Genomic DNA, 21,780 nt, shown 5'->3' with positions numbered 1-21,780 from the left:
CCCCTCCCTCCTTTCCCCTTCAAAAACACCACAGAAAATTAAAAGGCTTAAAATGTATTTTAATAGGTTGATGCTGCATTACTGCTCCATTTCTCAGAAAAACTCCAAATGAGAGACAAATCAAACACAGTACACCAATGAAAAAAAAATGCACAGCATGACTACCTAAGATAGGCGAGTCTAAGAGCTACTGTCAGACCTTCAGTATACAGTAACCCTGTTCCCAAGATTGTACTAGGCCTATCAAGAAAAGCTGTGAACAGCAACATCATAGACACAAAAGGGTCATTCCTGGGTGTTCTCACCCAAGAAAAGGATGGAAGCAAGTTAACACAAGATTTTTTTTTTAAAGATATACTAAAATGAAAATCTCTAAGAGAAAATGTCTTCTTTAGGACATGAAGGGGTAATATATGGGGTATAACAGAACCGTATGTACGTTGCCTGTGACCTTTGTGGACGTTTGCCTGAATTCTCACCTGGGAGTGAATGGAGCAATGGGGCTAAGGTCATTGGGGGATGTTTGGTTTTTGTGGTGTATGTGGCAGCTTCTCTGGGACTGGGGAAGTATAAGGATAAGAAACCAAGTGAGGTTGGGCACGGTGGCTCACCTCTGTAATCCCAGCATTTTGGGAGGCCGAGGTGGGTGGAGGTCAGGAGTTCAAGATCAGCCTGGACAAGCTTGAACCCGGGAGGCAGAGATTGCAGTGAGCCGAGATCGTGCCACTACACTCCAGCCTGGGCGACAGAGTAAGACTCCGTCTCGGGGGCAGGGCAAGCAAATGAAACAAGATGGACAAAAAAAAAAACCGGAATGATCAAGATTAATGGGCTCTAACTGGATCCACTTTGCCATGGTTTCCCCAGGCCCTCAACAATCACATTAGAGACTTCAGGAATGCACCACACAGAACTGATTAAACAATATACCACACAGAATTGACTTTTTAATACCACCCCTCCCTTGCCCTCTGCCTCCAGCATACTCCCTAGAGCAGTACAGGCAGGGTAGATCTAACTATTGGAAGGAATCCCTAACACTTTTCCAGGGTAGAATTCTGGCTAGTCCAAAAAGGGTCCTTCTTTTAAGGGTTTTGAGAAACTAGACACTGCAACTTATTAGTATCGGCGACGTTTGTTTGGGGCAAATTCAGCTCCAGGAGCTGCACGGTTGAATGCAGGAGGAGTTCCACCAATTGCCCCAATTCCTTCCATTGTAGCAGCCTGACCAAAGCGTTCAGTTGTTGGTGGGGTCTTAAAGAGAAAAAGAGAGCCAAATTGTAACAGAGCCATTGTTGGAAGCTTCCCACCCATCTGTAATCCCTCCACTGGAGGCTATTTCCATTCAACTATTCAAGGCTCCTGATGGTAGGTAGGAGTGGGTGATTAAATCTGTTTAGAACTCTAGTGGATGACCCCAAAAGTGGTGGCGCATGCCTGTAATCCCAACTACTCAGGAGGCTGAGGCAGGAGAATCGCTCGAACCTGGGAGGCAGAGGTTGCAGTGAGCCAAGATTGCACCACTGCACTCCAGCCTGGGCGCAAAGAGCAAAACTCTGTCTCAAAAAGAAAAAGAGAAAAAAAAAAAAAACTATCCAGTTTTGGCATTTTAACACCATAACCAAAACAACCCCAGGATTGCATGAGCCATGAAGTATTTGGATTCACAACTATTTTATGTGATCATGCCTAGCCTTCATTGACTTCCCTCCAACAAACATAGTCAATCAGACTGGCCAGTCAGATGGTGGCATTTACTTAACTCCTAGATTAAGTATAGAGACTGAGTTTGCTCAAGATTCAAAAATAAAGACCTTGAGGTTACATTTAATGGATACCAGCAGTCCTAAAGACTGCTATCTGGGCCAGGCTTGGTGGCTCACGTTGGTAATCCCAGCACTTTGGGAGACCGAGGCGGGCAGATTATCTGAGGTCAGGAGTTCAAAAACAGCCTGACCAACGTGTCAGTCTCTAACAAAAATACAAAATTGGGAGGCCGAGGCTGGCGGATCACCTGCAGTCAGGAGTTCGAGACCAGCCTGGCCAACATGGTGAAACCCCATCTCTACTAAAAATACAAAAATTAGCCGGGCATGGTGGCAAGCACCTGTAGTCCCAGCTACTCGGGAGGCTGAGGCAGGAGAATCGCTTGAACTCGGGAGGTGGAGGTTGCAGTGAGCCAAGACCATGCCATTGCACTCTAGCCTGGGCAACAAGAGGGAAACTCTGTCTCAAAAAAAAAAAAGACTGCTATCTATAGCAAATTGAGGTAGGCCCCCAGGGGCTGTGAAAGCAATGCCTGTTCTCCTCCTACCACCATTTAGAATTACTGTTAAGGCCCTGCAGTTTTATTACCAATCCCAAAGTTCCATCCGGCATCATAGTGGCAGGTCCTGGAGGAGCTGGGGTACCAGCTGGCACAGGAGCAGGGGGCATGGCACCTCTGTTGTTTATGCCCATAGCACCTAAGGCAGAGTAGTGTGATCAGTACAAGGGATAAAGATTGTTAGTCTCTTTCTATGCCAAAGGAAACAATTCAACAAGACCTCTGGGCTAAGTAAGACATGCATGTCACCCCCTTAAAGTAGGTAGCAGAAGCTACATAGTTCACCAAAGACCAAACTAAAAAAGAAATCAGAGCCATTAACCTCCTAAGTCCTTACCTCCCATAGCCATCTGACCCATCCGAATCTCCTGCTCTCTCTGAAAAACAAAAAATACTCAAGACAGTCCAAGACAGCAGTGCATTCTACCACAATCCATCAACGACCACACACTAAGGGAAGTAGATAGAGTGGTAACACATCCAAAGAGCACTGAGAAAGCTGAGGAGCACAACCCTTGCTAGTTGTGCAACAAATTCAAGGTCACAGAGCTACTAGGACATAAGCCAGAGCCTCCTATTAGCAACAGAGAGGTGAAAGGGGGAAGAGATTGCTTCTGAAACTCCAACTTGTACAACTGCAAGGACAGCAGAGGACTCGCCAAGGTTCCGTATCTCTTCCTATGGTCACTGAGTCTAAACAGAATACAGCAGACCCAGTTTTTCATCCTATATTGCTTGTGAGGCAAGAACTCCTCTTCAAACCTTACCTCTCCTTCTTATGAATTCTTTTTTCTAAAGGGTTATTTCACAACACAGGAAAATTGGTCATAACCGGTAACCTAGCAGACAATTCATGGTGAGTTTGTTTGTCTTATCACGACTGGTCTGGTACATCATGGGCACATGGGAGATATACCGCATCAGGGAAGGTTCCCTTGAATCCTTCCTGCTGTCGCCGCATCATTTCTTCTTGCTGCCGCCGCATCTCTTCTTCACGGCGCCTGCGCTCTTCCTCCTGCCTACAGAGAGTCACCAATGTATTTAAGACAGAGACATTTCAGAACTTGAGCAGGTTAACAGGGGACTCAACCAAGAAGACTGGCCTACTGAAAACTATCAGTTCACCAGGAAACTCACTGTTAAGTGTGCCCAGCCCTGAGGCAACCCCCAAAGAAACCTCATGAGACCAGCATTCAGCTGCTTTCTTTTTAGCAGGTAACTTCTAGGACCATGGGCAGCTAAAACATCTCCAATCCAAAGAAAGAACCTGAGAAGCAGCCAGGAAATATTTGCCAACACATTTATAAATACATGAGGTAGCATGGCAGTAGGAAAGAGGAGTGAGACATTAACTTTTAGAGCTGTCAGGGAAAAAGTGTTCGAGAAAAGTTACCTGAGCTCCAGTTGCTTTCGTTTTTGCACCTCTTGGTTGTGCAGCTCTTCCATCCTCCGAAGTTCTTCTTGGCGCCTCATCAAATCTAAAAAAACAACAGACTAAGAATATTCCTCATTGTCTTCATATAGATCTAATGACTTTCTTCAAATAAAGATCCAGAAAGCAAAGAGGATCTAATTCCTTTGGAACCACCTGTGGTGTCCAGATTCCAAAATGAAGTTAAACCTATCATTTCCTTCTCCACAGAATCCAGTATCTCTGCCACATCTCCAAGCCTATTTATCTACCAAAATCAATGCAAAATATTTCTAAGTATAAAAGCAGAGATTCAGGCCTTTCTGCTAATTGATACAAAGAAACCCATTTTAAAATGTCATTTTGTCCTTTCAGCTTTAAGACTTACAGGCCTAGACTCACCCTGTCTCATTAGCATGACCTGGTGCTCATGGCGTGCAGCCTCCATCTCCATCTCCAGCTTCTCACGAGCCTCCTTGATGTTGCGGTCCACTTGGTCCTGCTGCTGCTTCTCCATCTCAATGAGTGCCTTCCAGCGCATGGCATATTCATACTCAAAGGAGCCAGGCTGTGCAAACCTGGGTGGCTGCTCTCGTTCCCTATAGGCAAGGTTCCTAGGTTACTAACTTCGTCCAGGATTACCCCAGCTAAGAATTGCATTCCTTGTGAGGACCAAGATAATGGCTGCCAGTGAACATGTGCAGCAAAGACCTGCCTCTTTTACATATCCCTTTATAAGCTTCCTTAAGAAGGAAACACCTAATAGGGAAATCTATCAAGACTGCATACTTGTGAAATTGCTGGTTTTTTATAACCAGCTTCTCTGGAAGTCCCTCTTCATCATCTAACTGGTCCATGGGCTCCACAGTCACAGGACGAGGAAATCTGGGAGAAAGAACAAAGTTCAGTGTTAATCAAATCATACCCCACCAAGCTTCTTCTCTACACATGTCACTGGCACAATGAATTAGCTAGGGCTCAGGATTGGACAAACACTTCTGAAGGAGTTTTTATACCTAATGACATTATAAAAAATTTGGGGTTGGGCCGGGGGTGGTGGCTCACGCCTGTAATCCCCTCACTTTGGGAGGACGAGGCAGGTGAATCATGAGGTCAGGAGTTCAAGACAAGCCTGGCCAACATGGTGAAACCCTGACTCTACGGACGTCTGTAATCCCAGCTACTTGGGAGGCTGAGGCAGGAGAATTGCTTGGACCCGGGAGGCAGAGGTTGAAATAAGCCAAGATTGCACCACTGCACCTCTCCAGCCCGGGCTACAGAATGAGACTCTATCTCAAAAAAAAAAAAAGAAAAGAAAAAAGAAAAAAGTAAATCTGGGGTTGATAGGACGAAATCAGGACTTAGATCTCTGAATACAGTCTCAAAAAGATATTCCAAGTGGGTAGGTGCAGTACTTAAGTACAACCTAAACATCTACAGACACTCTGAGAAATGAGTTGTGGTAAACACTAAGAGATACTGCATGCACAAATCAACTTTTCAGAGCTCTAAAACTTCAAAGAGAGACTTAACACTGATTAAATGACAACCTACCAAATGACTAAAAAGTTATTTTTCATAATCGTCATCCCACTTCTATTAATGTAAGGTTACAGCAAAAATCGTATGAGAAAGCTCACTTAGTACCAAAAGTCTTTTTTTTTTTTTGGAAACGGAGTCTTCCTCTGTTGCCCAGGCTAGAGTGCAGTGGTGTAATCTCAGCTCACTGCAACCTCTACCTCCCGGGTTCAAGTGATTCTCCTGCCTCAGCCTCCCGAGTAGCTGGGATCACAGGTGCCCACCACCACATCCAGCTAATTTTTGTATTTTTAGTAGAGACGGGGTTTCACCACTTTGGCCAGGCTGATCTCAAACTCAGGACCTCGTGATTCACCCGCCTCAGCCTCCTGAAGTGTTGGGATTACAGGCGTGAGCCACCACGCCCAGCCTAATACCAAGTCTTTTTTTTTTCTTTTTTGGAGACGGAGTCTTGTTCTGTCGCCCAGGCTGGAGTGCAGTGGCGCAATCTCGGCGCATTGCAAGCTCCACCTCCCAGGTTCACGCCATTCTCCTGCCTCAGCCTCCGGAATAGCTGGGACTACGGGCGCCTGCCACCACGCCCGGCTAATTTGTTGTATTTTTTTAGTAGAGATGGGGTTTCACTGTGTTAGCCAGGATGGTCTGGATCTCCTGACGTCGTGATCTGTCCCGCCTGGACCAAAAGTCTTTTTTTTTTTTTTTTTTTTTTTTTGAGACAGAGTCTTGCTCTATCGCCAGGCTGGAGTGCAATAGCGCAATCTCGGGTCACTGCAACCTCCCCCTTCCAGGTTCAAGTGATTCTCCTGCCTCAGCCTCCCAAGTTGCTGGGACTACAGGTGCGCTAATTTTTGTATTTTTAGTTTATTTATTTGTGTATTTTTAGTAGAGATGGGCTTTCACCATGTTGGCCAGGACGATCTTGATCTCCTCACCTCATGATCCACCCGCCTCGGCCTCCCAAATTGCTGGGATTACAGGCGTGAGCCACTGCGCCCAGCCTTTTATTTATTTTTTTTGGGGCAGTTTCACTATGTTGCCCAGGCTGGAGTGCAGTGGCGTGATCTCAGCTCGCTGCCACCTCTGCCTCCTGGGTTCAAGCGATTCTCCTGCCTCAGCCTCCCAAGTAGCTGGGAGTACAGGTGCCTGCTACCATACCCAGCTAATTTTTGTATTTTTAGTAGAGACAGGGTTTCACCATGTTGGTCAGGCTGGTCTCGAACTCCTGACCTCGGGTGATCCCGCCTGCCTCGGCCTCCCAAAGTGCTGAGATTACAGGAGTCAGCCACCATGCCAGGCTGACCGAAAGTCTTTTAACATAGAAAAGTGGTTACTAGAGGCTAACTCTCCAGACCATGGAAGGAATTAGCAATCTAAGGTCTAGGTCTGAAAATGACCCTCACTTACGTGGTTAGCAAGAAGGAGCCTTCACTGCATCTGTCCAGAGCTTTCCGAGCAGCTGGCTTCCCTGAGAACTCAACAATGCCTTTTCCTGAGGGCCTTCCTCGATCATCCACAATGACTACAGCCCTCTCTACCTGGCCAAACACAGAAAAGGCTTCTTCCAGCAGTTCGTTGGACACATACTGAGGAAGGTTTCGAACTGTAAGGGATGCACTATGGCAGGCAAAGCGCACACGAAGCTGCTTTCCACGGAGTGGCATATTGTCCAGCTCCACTTTGGCAATCTCCGCTAGAGTTCGTGTTTCCTAGGAAGCAGAGGAAAATTAGAATAACTCAGTTTGACAAAGAACACCTTAGCAGCCATCAACAGTCTAAAGCAGTGTAGTTCAATAACAAAATATCTCCCCAGAAAAACTAAACAACCATACAAAGAAACAGAAGTGAAAGAACTTAACTGTGTGCTTCAGCTCTTTGGCCACCCTAGATTGCTTCTGATGGCCTCGCAATAAATCACATGTAGTTCTAGAAATCAATAACACTTAGGTGGTCATTAATTTTATGGGTATTATTCTCCCAAGTGACAACAGATCTTCCAGAAAACAAAGACCACTGGCCAGGTACGGTGGCTCACGCCTGTAATCCTAGAATTTTGGGAGGCCGAGGCGGGTGGATAACGAGGTCAGGAGATCGAGACCATCCTGGCCAATAGGGTGAAACCCCGTCTCTACTAAAATACAAAAAATTAGCCAGGCGCAGGGGCACACACCGGTAGTTCCAGCTACTCCAGAGGCTGAGGCAGGAGAATTGCCTGAACTCGGGAGGCAGAGGTTGCAGTGAGCCAAGATCACGCCACCACACTCCAGCATGGGCAACAGAGCAAAACTCCGTCTCAAAAAAAAAAACAAAAACAAAAACACCAAGACCACCCTAAAACCACCTAGAATATTTTAGTTTTTTTTTTTTTCGAGACGGAGTCTTGCTGTGTCGCCCAGACTGGAGTGCAGTGGAGCAATCTCAGCTCACTGCAACCTCCGCTTCCCAGGTTCAGGCAATTCTCCTGCCTCAGCCTCCTGAGCAGGTGGGATTACAGGCGCTTACTACCATGTCCAGCTAATTTTTGTAGTTTTAATAGAGACGGGGTTTAACCATGTTGGCCAGGCTGATCTCAAACTCCTGACCTCAAGTGATCCGCCCACCTTGGCCTCCCAAAATGCTGGGATTACAGGCATGAGCCACCATGCTCAGTCTAACTTTTGCTAGGTATGTATCAGAATCACGAATATCCTCCAAGAAGCCTCTTTGGAACCAGGAACCTTGACGGGATCCCTTTCATATTACTAAAGAGAAACCTGATACCCAGAGAAAATGACTTGGCAGATTGGAATGAAAATCAGTTCTGACCACCCCATCCAGTGATCCTGCTGTCACATTATTCTCTTCCATTTATGGAGGTAGATAATGTCTAGAAATGTTTTCCTCTCATATACTTTCCCTAAATTGAACCAGATTTTAAAATAATGTCTACACTTACAAATGGTTAAGATAGTAAATTTTATGTTATGTATGTTTTACCATCATTAGTTTTTTTTTTTTTTTTTAAGAGACTGGGTCTCACTCTATCACCCAGGCTGAAGTGCAGTGCCATGAGCATAGCTCACTGTAACCTCAAACTCCTAGGCTCAATCAACCCTATCATCTTAGCCTAGTTGAGCAGTTAGGACTACAGACGTACACCATGCCTGGCTAATTCAATTTAAAATAATTTTTTAAAGATACAAATAAACCAGGCACCATGGTGCGTTGTCTATTGTCCCAGCTACTCAGGAGGCTGAGGACAGAGAATTGCTTAAGCTCAGGAATTCAAGTATAGCCAAGGCAACATGGTGAGATACCCATCTCTTGATCATGGGGGGACCAAATAGGGGAAGGGTACAGATAAAACAAAATTAACCACAACTTGCTAATTACTGAAGCTATACAATGCATATATGCAGGTTCATTATTATTCTGTCTACTTCTATATGTTTGAAATTTCCTAATTAAAACAAAAAAGTTCCAGCCAGGTGCGGTGGCTCACATCTGTAATCCCAGTATTTTCGGAGGCCAAGGTGGGTGGATCGCCTGAGGTCAGGAGCTCGAGACCAGCCTGGCCAAAACAGTGAAACCCCGTCTCTACCAAAAATACAAAAATTAGCCGGGTGTGGTATCAGTCTCCTGTAATCCCAGCTACTCAGGAGGCTGAGGCAGGAGAATCGCTTGAACCCGGGAAGTGGAGGTTGCAGTGAGCCAAGACCACGCCACTGCACGCCAGCCTGGGCCACAAGAGTGATACTCCGTCTCAAAAAAAAAAAAGTTCCAAAGGGCATACTTTAGCTCCAGTATCCTAGGCAAAAAACCTGTTATCCTTGAAACAAAACTTATGAGGAAAAATTAAAATGTGCCATTTTTGTGGTTCTGTTTCATCAAGCTTTTAATGAACAAATCATCTGAGAATTATTTCCACTGCCTATTTTTGCATATCTATTATTCTCCAGCTTCCCCACCTTTAGAGCACATGCCTCAAAAGCCAACAGTTGCTCACCAAGCGGATAAAGCCAAATCCTTTATCCTTATGAATGAAGACTTCGCCTGCCTTTCCATATTTCTCAAATAGTTTCCTCATTTCTTCCTCAGTGATGTCGGGAGGAAGATTTCCCACAAAAAGACGGCTTCGTTGGGTGAAGGTCTTCTCTCCTGGTTTTCTAAAATTCTTCAGGTCAATAGTCAAGCCTTCATCTGAGAGAAGACACACAGTCACTTAGAAGACTGGGGAAATAGAATTACAGTTGTACCCTCAAAGACCTATAACCACTGATAGATGAGGAAACATTAATTGTTGTAGAGAATGCAAACACCATTTCCCAAGGCAACCTAACCACTTATGAGTAAACTGTGCCTTAGAATGTGAAAGCAGTATGCAGAGGACATCTGAACAGCTCTACGACAGGCCAGAAGCCAAGCTAGACTAAGCAAGAGAGAGAAAAATATAGGCACTACCGGCCAAAGAGAAAATTAAGCAATTCAAGGAAGGAGCCCTATGTTACAAGGGATCAGATTTTAACATTCAAAACATACCTTCAGATGAGAATAAACCAAAAAAAAAAAAAAATTAAAAACAAAGTAACTGTTCCATTTTCCTAATCTCTCACCAATTTTCATAACCTTAACAGTTCCCATTCTTTCAGGCTGGGGGCAACAGAATGAAATGAGTTAGGAAAGAGCAATTCTTTATAGTAATCTCTGGAAATAAAGTTGGGATTGGTTCTAGTCTTAGAGGCACACAATCGGTACTCAAACAGGAACATATACTTAAAGACTTTTTACAATGAGCTGGTACAGGCTCAAGGCTAAAAGTACAGTACTCAGTACCAGACTTCTCCATTTAAGCCTTAAAGACTTTTCTATATTCTTTTTAAGTACCAGTCATCTGATGACTACCTCTAAGAACCAAGCTGAGGTAAAACATGCAGACAGCTGTTTAGCAGTAGAATGTGCCAACACAGCAGAGCAACCTGTACTCAACTGCTGTCATACATGTTTGCTCCTTGGTTTTGGAGAACCAGCCTTTTCCATCATAAGTAAAGAGAAAAAAGAACAAAGGTGTGCCATAGAGGCCTATTCCCTTATAAGTCCGAGAAACTAATCTAAAAACCAAGAAACCATTCCCAGAGGGAATCCATTTCTACTCCATCACCTAGCATATACACACTTTGGCTGCTGGCCTGTTGCCCATTTGCAGGTATTGGCGGTGGTGGCGGCTGCTGCTGTTGCTGCTGGTGGTGCTGCTGCTGGTGGTGATGTTGATGATGCTTTCTTGGAGTATGGTTTTGCTTCTCCAAGTTAAAAGTTTTATTACTCTGCATTTTTGCACCCTACAAAGAAAAAGTAGACTAATAAATAAATTCAGTACTAATAACACAATCAGCCACCTTCCTGATGACTTATATGTAATTCATCACCTTTGGTGCTATGGCTTTTGCCAGAGGCAAACAATTGGTTACTTTGAACAATCACGACAAAGAACAATTCAAAAATCTATCAGTGTTGTATATGGAAACTATGTTAAAAAAAAAAAAAAAATCTTGCGTTCTGGAGGTTACAAAATTTAGTAAAAATCAAACAAAAAAGGAAAAAAATAAAGAAAAAATAAATAAAAAGGCTGGGTGCAGTGGCTCACACCTGTAATCCCAACACTTTGGGAGGCAGAGGTGGGAGGACTGCTTGAGTCCAGGAGTTTGAGACCAGCCTGGGCAACATGGTGAAACCTCACCTCTACCAAAAAAATACAAAAATTAGCTGGGTGTGGTGGCGCACGCCTGTGGTTCCAGGTACTTGGGAAGCTGAGGTGGGAGGATCACTTGAGCCCAGGAGTTCAAGACCAGCCTAGACAACACCATGAGACCCCATCTCTACAAAAACATTTAAAAATGACCCAGGCAGGCTGGGCGTGTGGCTCAAGCCTGTAATCCTAGCACTTTGGGAGGCCGAGGTGGGTGGATCACCAGGTCAGGGGTTCGAGACAAGCCTGGCCAACATGGTGAAACCACATCTATACTAAAAATACAACAACTAACCAGGAATGGTAGCGGGTGCCTGTAATCCCAGCTACTTGGGAGGCTGAGACAGGAGAATCACTTGAACCTGGGAGGTGGAGGTTGCAGTGAGCTGAGATCGTGCCACTGTACTCCAGCCTGGTGACAGAGTGAGACTCCGTCTCCAAAACAAAACAAAACAAAACAAAACAAAACAAAACAAAACAAAACAACACTACCCGGGCATAGTGGCGCCGTAGTCCCAGCTACTCAGGAGGCTGGGGCTGGAGGTTCACTTGAGCCCACGAGTTAGAGGCTGTAGTAAGCCATGACTGTGCCACCGCACTCCAGCCTGGGCAACCAAGAAAGACCCTATCTCAAAAAATAAAAAATAAATATAAAAATCTGGCCAGGCAGCCGGGCGCGGTGGCTCAAGCCTGTAATCCCAGCACTTTGGGAGGCCGAGGCAGGCGGATCACGAGGTCAGGAGATCGAGACCATCCTGGCTAACACGGTGAAACCCCGTCTCTACTAAAAATACAAAAAAAAAAAAAAATTAGCCGGCGTGGTGGCGGACGCCTGTAGTCCCAGCTACTCGGGAGGCTGAGGCAGGAGAATGGCGTGAACCCGGGAGGCGGGGCTTGCAGTGAGCCGAGATCGCGCCACTGCACTCCAGCCTGGGGGACAGAGAAAGACTCCGTCTCAAAAAAAAAAAAAAAAAAAAAAAAAAAAATCTGGCCAGGCACAGTGGCTCACGCCTGTAATCCCAGCACTTTGGGAGGCCGAGGCAGACATGTCACGAGGTCAGGAGATCAAGACCATCCTGGCTAACATGGTGAAACCCCATCTCTACTAAAAATACAAAAAATTAGCCAGGCGTGGTGGCGGGCGCCTGTAGTCCTGGCTACTCGGGAGGCTGAGGCAGGAGAATGGCGTGAACTCAGGAGGCGGAGCTGGCAGTGAGCCGAGACTGTGCCACTGCACTCTAGCCTGGGCAACAGAGCTAAACTCTGTCTCAAAAATAAAATAAAATAAAAAATTAAAAAATAAAATAAAAATCTAGAAACAACGAGGCATCAGCAGTTATACTGACATAAAAACTAAATGAGTACTGGATGAGAACTGTTTGCACTAGAATCGCTTAAAGAACTTCCCAGTTCAATACTACACATTAATAGAAAACTACTTTTCCAAAAAGAATCTACTCTTAAAAACTCGCCCCATCACACATTTAAGCACATTTTAAAAAGAAAATGATTGAAATAGATTCTGGTTATCACAAGGACAAAGACTAGTAAAGTCTTATCTTCTCTGGTACCTACCAATCCTAGCCCACAGTACATACTGTGGAAATAACAGTGGTACTAGTATGGGCCGTGAGGTTAGGCATCCTTAGGTTTGAATTGTGTTCCTCAATTGTGTACTACTTACTAGTAAATTATTCTATACCTGTTTCTTCAGCTGTTCTAAAGGGGATGATAAAAATACCTGTCTCTCAAAGAGGCTATGAGAATAAACGTGTAAAAATGCTGGCTCACTACTGGCATACGGTACACACTCTAAATATTTATTAATTACAGTGGAAAGACAAATGACTACTAAAGCAATAAAAGCAAACATAAAAAGATAGGCCAGGTGAGACGGCTCACGCCTGTAATCCCAGCACTTCGGGAGGCTGAGGCCTGCGGATCAGCTGAGGTCAGGAGTGCAAGAACAGCCTGACCAACACGGTGAAACCGCATCTCTAATAAAAATACAAAAATTAGTGGGGCGTGGTGGCACATGCCTGTAATCCCAGTTACTCAGGAGGCTGAGGCAGGAGAATCACTTGAACCTGGGAGGCGGAGGTTGCTGTGAGCCGGGATTGCGCCATTGCACAAAAGTGAAACTGTCTCAAAAAAAAAAAAAAGAAAAAAGAAAAAAAAAAGAAAAGATAAATAGGCTGGGCACAGTGGCTCACATCTGTAATCCCAGCAATTTGGGAGGTCTAGGCAGGAGGACTGCTTGGGCAGCCTGGGCAACACAGTGAGCCCCACCTCTACAAAAAATATGTATAAAAAAAATTAGCCAGGCATGATAGCACACTCATGTAGTCCCAGCTACTTGAGAGGCTGAGGCTGCAGTGAGCTGTGATCACGCCACTGTATTCCAGCCTGGACAGGGAGAATGAGATCCTGTCTCAAGAAAAAAAAAAAAAAGATAAAAATAATACAATGTTAAATTCTGTCATTTAAAAATCAACACAAGATTAAAAAGAAAACAAGTGCTCTGTGCTCCCAAACACTGAAATAAAAAAAAAAAACAAATGAAGCCAGCATGGTGGCTCAGGCCTGTAATCCCAGCACTTTGGGAGACTGAGGCAGGAAGATGGCTTGAACCCAGGAGTTTGAGACCAGCCTGGGCAACATAGCAAGACTCAGTATTTACAAAAAAAAAAAAAAAAAAAAAAAAGGGTAGGGGGGAGGGGAGGCCAGGTGCAGTGACTCATGCCTGTAGTCCCAGCTACTTGGAAGGCTGAGGCTGGAGAATCACTTGAGCCCAGGAAGAGGAGGTTGCAGTGAGGCAAATCATAACACTGCACTCCAGCCTAGGCAACAGAATGAGACCCTGTCTCAAAAAAAGAGAAAAAAATAGGCTGGGTGCAGTGGTTCATGCCTGTAATCCCAGCACTTTGGGGGACTAAGGCAGGCCAGATCACCTGAGGTCAGGAGTTCAGGCCCAGCCTGGCCAACATGGTGAAACCCTGTCTCTACTAAAAATACAAAAAATTAGCCGGGTGTGGTAGCGTGTATCTGTAGTCCCAGCTACTTGGGAGGCTGAGGCAGGAGAATTGCTTGAACCAAGGAGGCCGAGATTGCAGTGAGCAGAGATGCTGCCATTGCACTCCACCCTGGGAGGGAAAATATATTTTTGGTCTCAAAAATAAATAAATAGGCTGGGCGTGGTGGCTCATGCCTGTAATCCTAGCACTTTGGGAGGCCGAGGTAGGCGGATCACCCGAGGTCGGGAGTTCGAGACCAGCCTGACCAACATGGAGAACCCCATCTCTACTAAAAATACAAAATTAGCCAGGCGTGGTGGCACATGCCTGTAATCCCAGCTACTCGGGAGGCTGAGGCAGGAGGATCGCTTGAACCCGGGAGGCAGAGGTTGCGGTGGGCCAAGATCGTGGCCATTGCACTCCAGCCTGGGCAACAGGAGCAAAACTCCGTTTCAAAATAAATAAATTAAAAAAATAAAAAAAGGCCGGGCGCGGTGGCTCAAGCCTGTAATCCCAGCACTTTGGGAGGCCGAGGCGGGCGGATCACGAGGTCAGGAGATCGAGACCATCCTGGCTAACACAGTGAAACCCCATCTCTACTAAAAATACAAAAAATTAGCCGGACGTGTTGGCAGGCGCCTGTAGTCCCAGCTACTCGGGAGGCTGAGGCAGGAGAATGGCATGAACCCGGGAGGCGGAGCTTGCAGTGAGCCGAGATCGCGCCATTGCACTCCCGCCTGGGAGACAGAGCAAGACTCCGTCTCAAAAAAAAAAAAATAAAATAAAAAAAATAAAAAAAAAATAAAAAAACAAGAAGATTATTGGTATAATCCGGACTGAAATCAAAAGTTGAGTTTTAAAATGAAAATTTTCAAATTGATCAGGTTAACAAACTGAGGACAGACTTCCTTGTTCAAGGACAGTTCTCCAGAAATTAAAAGGACATCAAACCTAAATCCATTCCCTCAAACACAAGACATTCTAGTAATAATTTAGCTGAAGGAAAGATGCAGAAAAGGACCTTTTTATGAGCATCGTATTATTAATACTATATGCTTCCTTTGAAATAGAGAAAATTGGCTGGGTGCGGTGGCTCACCTGTAATCCCAGCACTTTGGGAGGCTGAGACAGGCGGATCACAAAGATCAAGAGCTCGAGACCAGCCAGGCCAACATGATGAAACCTTGTCTATACTAAAAATACAAAAATTAGCCAGGCGTGGTGGTGGGCGCCTGTAGTCCCAGCTACTCATGAGGCTGAGGCAGGAGAATCGCTTGAACCCAGGAGGTGGAGGTTGCAGTGAGCTGAGATCGCACCACTGCACTCCAGCCTGGGCAACAGAGCGAGACTCCGTCTCAAAAAAAAAAAAAATTAGGTAGGACACGGTGGCTCATGCCTGTAATCCCAGCACTTTGGGAGGCAGAAGTGGGTGGATCATTTTGAGGTCAGGAGTTCAAGACCAGCCTTGCCAACATAGTGAAACCCCGTTTCTACTAAAAATACAAAAATTAGGCTGGGCACAGTGGCTCACGCTTGTAATCCCAGCACTTTGGGAGGCCGAGGTGAGTGGATCATGAGGTCAGGAGTTCGAGACCAGCCTGGCCAACACAGTGAAACCCCGTATCTACTAAAAATACAAAAATTAGCTGGGCGTGGTTGTGGGCACCTGTAATCCCAACTACTCGTGAGGTTGAGGCAGGAGAATCGCTTGAACCTGGGAGATGGAGGTTGCAGTGAGCCAAGATTGTGCCACTGCACTCCAGCCTAGGCAACAGACCTAGAATCCGTCTCCAAAAAAAAAAAAAAACAAAAACACAACAACAACAACAATTAGCCAGGTGTGGTGGTGTGCACCTGTAATCCCAGCTACTTGGGAGGCTGAAGTGGGAGGATCACTTGAACCTGGGAGACAGAGGTTGCAGTGAGCCCAGATCACACCACCGCACTCCAGCCTGGGCAACAGATTGAGACTGTCTCAAAAACAAAACAAAATAAAAATAAAATAAAAACAAACAAAAATAAAATAAAATTGGCTGGGCGTGGTGGCTCACACTGGTAATCCCAGCACTTTGGGAGGCCGAGGAGGGTGGATTGCTTGAGGTCAGGAGTTCAAGACCAGCCTGACCAACATGGTGAAACCCCGTCTCTACCAAAAACACAAAAATTAGGTGGGCATCTGTAATCCCAGCTACTCAGGAGGCTGAGGCAGGAGCATCACTTGAACCTGAGAGGCGGAGGTTGCAGTAGGCCAAGACGGTGCCACTGCACTCCAGCCTGGGCAACAAAGTGAGAGTCTGTCTCAAAAAATAATTATAAACACAGAAAAGTATATTTCTCAGATGAAAGAAAAGCGACAAAGGCTTGGTAACTACTGATTTTGATGATGAGTATATGGGAATACTTTCATGTGTATAAAAACATTCCTAATCTATTTTATGTCACATCCCACCAAAACTGAAAACATCAATGCAATTACCAAATTCTGTAACCAAAAGTTTAGTAAGAAAACAGGTAACAAGAGTTATCAAGATGTTAATTCATAGTCTTTAATTTGGAAATTCTACTCCTGGAAATTTATCCTAATAATTTTAAAATTAAAAACTACACCCGTGAAAATGTTCATTGTAATGGCCTTTATGGTAAGAAAACAATAAAAATGACTTAAATTTCCAAAATCAGGGGAATGGTTTTCATGAAAGTACGGTACATCTATACAACAGAATGTTCACAGAATTAAAAATTATGAAGACCACATAAACATGAGTATGTCTGATATTCTAACAGGGAAAGGGTTTTTTCTAATTTTAAAGATGTGAATACAGACAAGGAACAGAAGGTAGGCAAAAATGAAAACAAATGCATTGCTTGTAGGTTACTGAAAATTTTTCAATTCACAATTTCATTCAAAAAATATTCAGTGAATGCCTACCATTTGCTAGGCACTATTCTAGATGGTTAGAGTGGATTAGTGAACAAAGCAAATTCTTGCCCACAGAACTTGCTTCTAGTGAGAGACAATATATATAAGTAAATTATATAGTACTTAAGAGGTAAGTGCTATGGGAAAATAAATAAAAATGGGGGAGGAAGGTAAAGTGGATAGGGAGTAGAAGGAGGCAGATGGTAAACCTCACAACATTTGACATTTCAGCCAAGATTTAAATTTTCACATTTATATCATTTAATCAATTTTGTTTCTCATTAAAGTTATAAGGTATCAGAAATTACAACTTAAAATTTTATTTAAAAATTTTTAAACAGAAATTACAGATACTTATTATAAAATGTATTAATATAGAAAATTTAGAAAAACCAAAATAAAAAAATAAAAATACAAAAATCCATAGACCTGCCACTAAAAAGTCACTGTTAACATGCTGGTATATCCTTCTAGTCATTAATTTATGTATTTGAAATGAGATATGATAAAAACTATTTTGTAACCTGTTTTTTCCACTTTATGATGTATCATAAACAGCTTTCACGTCATTAAATCTTTTACGTTAACGGACACAGCATTCAGTTGTCAGCCAAGTCCCTATTGTGTTGGACACCTGGGTTGTTTCCAATTTTTCACCATTATAATCAATGCTCATAGCTAAATCTTTGGACATATCCATGATTAAATATTCCTCCCACAATTTTCCATTCTTGCTTAGACATACATTATCATTTCAGTAACTGATAATACACCCTTGTATATTCAGAGTTTCCTCATTTCTGCTAATGTCAACATAATTGTAATTTTTAATGACTATATAAAGTTCACCAGGATGTACTACTTTACTAAACTACTCCCTACTATAAGACATTTAGGTAGTTGTTTTTGGCTTTTCCTATTATAATGCTGCAGTAAATGTCCTCTGGCTTTCGGCTTTATTTCCATTTAATTATTTCCATAGGATAAATTCTTAAAAATAGAATCTATCCTGTGACTCTTGCCACATACTGCAACATCGTTTTCTCAAAAAGTTGTGAGGATTTTAAATGCCATGAGCAGGTGTAGCAGTTTCATGGCAAATGAGATACCTTTTAAAAAAAAAAAAAAAAAAAAAAAAAAGGAAATAGTGTTTTAAAAAATAAGATATAAAAGCAGGAAGTTAAAACATACAAAATCTAAAGTCCACCCTGGAAATAGTTGGGGATGGGGCAAGGTGGGCATCAGAATCAAATCTTTTCCTATTTGGGTTCCAGATGTTAAACATCTCTCTTCCCCTGGCCCCGGAGAGGCCCAGGATGGAATGCACTAGTGAAGACTGTCATAATAAGGCACCTGTAACAGTCCCCACCAAGTAGCAAGTACCTTGAGAAGTATTTCTTCCTATCACCTACTTCTGATGACCACCAATATAATTTGGAAATATGTGCAGAACCCTCTTTAGAGTAATAAATTCACTGTCGCCTAAATACTGGGCCTCTGAAAAGAGAACACAGCGCAAAGATCAGCAGCAAAGATTTCTGTCTACTTATGTGTCCCTGAGACCAATAATCCTGATGAAGAATTTTGAGAGAAAATACGTATTGCTGGTTGAGAAAGACTCTAACCACTGGGCATGCTACAGTTAAACAAATGTTTAGGTAGAGGACCAAACACTATATCACATATATCTGAAATCTAAATCTGGTATAAATTTACAAGACTGAGATGGCCGCCTGGATGGCCAGCCTGAAAGCTGTAAAATGAACTAAGGTCCTTCTCTAAGAGTTTCTTAGGACTTTTCATTTAATAACAAGGAAGGTGGACAAAGACACAGTATAAATAAAGCCAGGGCCCCCCCCACTAGAGTTGCCAGATTTAGCAAATAAAATACACAACCCACAATTAAATTTGAAATTTAACTGAAACCATGCAACATATACTTAAAAATAATTGGTTGTGTAGGTGAAATTCTAATTCAACTGGGTGCCCCGTGTTTTGTCTGGCAACTCTATCCCTTACACCTACCTCAACTTCGATTGAAGACAGCAAAGTGCCTCCCAGTTCCTTCTAACCTCGACTTCTCTGTTAAAAACACAAAGAAACGTGTCAGGTTATGGTAAGAGTTTCTCAAACTGGAAAATAAAATACTCGATGCGAAATCCATAAATTTAAGTTTCATTTTAAAAAGTGATGCTATATAAATGCGTCAAGGAGCTAGGCGGTAAGACTTTAGAAAAAGGGCATACAGAAATCTGACTACGAAAGCGGTGGGCTCTGGATATGCAGACGAACTTTCCAGCTAAGAGTTTTGACAAAGAAATATCGCTTGAGGGGCCCCACTTGCCCATTCTGAATTAATGGCCTCGCGGGGCCGAGAGGAGGAGCGCCCGACAAAGCGCCTCCTCCTCCAACGAACCACGACTTCAGCGCTCTCATAATAGACCCCACACCCTCGGGCCCAGGGCGGCTCAGAGGCCGGCAACTTACTGACACGGGTAAGATTCGAAGATGAGTTGCACAAAGAAACAGGGCGGGAACGAAAACGCGCAAAGCCCGAAGCCAAGCGAGTTGAGAGAGGTGGGCCCTCGCGGGTGGGCTGAGAAGGCAGTGTGGCGGCAGAGACAAGGCCTCAAGGGACCTCGGAAGCGCCCATCCACCCTCCAAACCTAGCTTCGCCCTAGCCTCTTCCTTCGCTGATTGTTCCAAGAAATCCCACTACCCTCCCAAACAAGAACCAAGCCGTCCCAAAACTCACCCTCTACCGACTGGTCTCTCCTCGGAGTAACGGCGACGCTACACGGCCTCTCCCGTCCCGAGAAAAGAGCGCGCGACCGCCGGAAACGAGACGACGGAGCTCGGTGCCTCCCAAGGGGTACAAAGTGGCGTTCTCGATTGGTTAGCTGAACTGCCAATCAAGGTTTAGCTCCCGAGGCGGAATCATTATTCCGCCATTTCTTAGATTCTATTGGCTGCCGAATGCCAAAGGCTTGAGTTCGTGTGAACGACAGATGGGGACAAAGAGCGAGGCTTTGTACCTAATGCGCATGTGCAAGCGACCTGGCGCGTGAGACGGGAAAGGAAAGGGGGAGGGGGAAAAGGAAAGGGAGAGGTGGGGGTCGGAAGGAGAGACATAAACGAACTAACTGAAAGACTGAAAGACCAAGTGGTGGGAGGGGGAAAGGAGAGGGGAAAAAGGGAGAGGAAAGTGGAAAGAGGGGGAGGAAGGGGAGAAAATGCGCGCGTAGGCGTGCTCGGAGCAGTCCTGCACTGCGCCTGTGCAAGAAGCAAGAGTAACAATGTCATTGTATTCAATGTAATAGATTTGGCCTTTTCCTACTGAAAAAAATGCCCCGCCATGTTTCTTTTTTCACACTTCCTTGTTAGGGCTTGCATCCTGACACCCCATACTTAATCATATTTCTAGATGCTTCTCCTGTTGCTGGGACTACTCGGGAGACACAACTGAAATAGTCAACTCTTTGGTCATGGTTACAGACGGGGTGGGGGAGGAGGGGGTGCATCATACCTTAGTCTCTGCGTGATTACACAGAATTGTAACCAGCCCCCTCATTTCCATGGTAACCAGAAAACCTAGCAGTCCAAACATCACTATTGTTCCTATGATTTGCAGAGAGATTCAACAGGTGTCATCATTGCCATGGATATACTGTAGGCCTCTAGATCAGACTGTATATTCCATAGGAGGCCTATCAGTAACTAACCTTCATTGTTTCAGTAATGCCTAACTCGCCCCGCCCCCATGGTTAACCAAGGACTACAAGGATCAATTGATAAGTATGTGTTGTTAATTCCCATTAATTAATTCACACTCAGGGTTGCAGGGTATCCCAATGGGCACCACCTTATGTGGGGACACAATGATCTAGACTTGGGCTGTTCAATGGAACTGTGTGCAATGATGGAAAGGTCCTATGTCTGCTGTGTTCAATGTGGCAGTTACTAACTATAAGTGGCCATTGAAATATGACTAATGCAACTGAGAACCTGAATTTTTTTTTTTTTTTTTTTTTTTTTTTGAGACGGAGTCTTGCTGTCGCCCAGGCTGGAGTGCAGTGGCGCGATCTCGGCTCACTGCAGGCTCCGCCCCCTGGGTTCACGCCATTCTCCCGCCTCAGCCTCCCGAGTAACTGGGACTACAGGCGCCCGCCACCTCGCCTGGCTAATTTTTTGTATTTTTAGTAGAGACGGTGTTTCACTGTGTTAGCCAGGATGGTCTCGATCTCCTGACCTCGTGATCCGCCCGCCTCGGCCTCCCAAAGTGCTGGGATTACAGGCATGAGCCACCGTGCCCGGCTGAGAACCTGAATTTTTAATTCTGGCTAGGTGCAGTGCTGATGCCTGTAATCCCAGCACTTTGAGAGGCCGAGACGGGAGGATTGCTTAAGCCCAGGAGTTCGAGACCAGCCTGGGTAACATGGCGAAACTCCATCTCCAAAAAAAAAAAGGAAAAATTAGCCGGTCGTGGTGGAGTGTCCGTGTAGTCCCCCCTACTCAGGAGGTTAAGGTTAAGGTGGGAGGGTAGCTTGAGCTCGGGAAGCAGAGGCTGCAATGAGTGGAGACTGCGCCTCTGCACTCCAGCCTGCCTGACAGAGTGAGACCCCGTCTCAATTAAAAAGAAGAAGAAAACTAATACTTACTCATGGAAAAAAAAAAAAAAAAGAAAAATCAAACAATACCCAACAGTATAAAAAGAAAAGTCTTGGCCGGGTGCGGTGGTTCACGCCTGTAATCCCAGCACTTTGGGAGGCCGAGGCGGGTGGATCACGAGGTCAGGAGATCGAGACCATCCTGGCTAACACGGTGAAACCCCGTCTCTACTAAAAATACAAA

At 44.6% G+C, this 21,780-nt stretch overlaps 1 protein-coding gene across 2 annotated transcripts; it reads right to left on the bottom strand.

Annotated features, from left to right (window-relative positions):
• Window positions 1–38: 38 nt before the first annotated feature.
• On the bottom strand, window positions 39–20,203 carry NONO (non-POU domain containing octamer binding). 2 transcript variants are annotated; one of them, XM_055268548.2, is made up of 12 exons: window positions 19,685–20,203; window positions 18,955–19,011; window positions 10,426–10,588; window positions 9,259–9,452; window positions 6,681–6,982; window positions 4,527–4,622; window positions 4,140–4,336; window positions 3,720–3,804; window positions 3,243–3,345; window positions 2,664–2,703; window positions 2,356–2,465; window positions 39–1,254 (listed from the first exon to the last, which is right to left on the bottom strand). In XM_055268548.2, exons 3-12 carry the CDS (start codon window positions 10,577–10,579, stop codon window positions 1,120–1,122), a joined length of 1,416 nt encoding a protein of 471 aa, XP_055124523.1. In that variant the 5' UTR covers window positions 10,580–10,588; window positions 18,955–19,011; window positions 19,685–20,203; the 3' UTR covers window positions 39–1,119. The 2 variants fall into 2 exon arrangements, with proteins under 2 accessions (XP_055124523.1, XP_055124524.1); XM_055268549.2 differs by having other exon boundaries at window positions 18,955–19,014; window positions 19,685–19,724.
• Between the last annotated feature and the right edge of the window lie 1,577 nt (window positions 20,204–21,780).

The sequence above is a fragment of the Symphalangus syndactylus genome, chromosome X (genome assembly GCF_028878055.3).
Source record: "Symphalangus syndactylus isolate Jambi chromosome X, NHGRI_mSymSyn1-v2.1_pri, whole genome shotgun sequence".
In the NCBI taxonomy this organism is placed as follows: domain Eukaryota; kingdom Metazoa; phylum Chordata; class Mammalia; order Primates; family Hylobatidae; genus Symphalangus; species Symphalangus syndactylus.
This window is presented reverse-complemented; position numbering and strand designations above follow the sequence as displayed.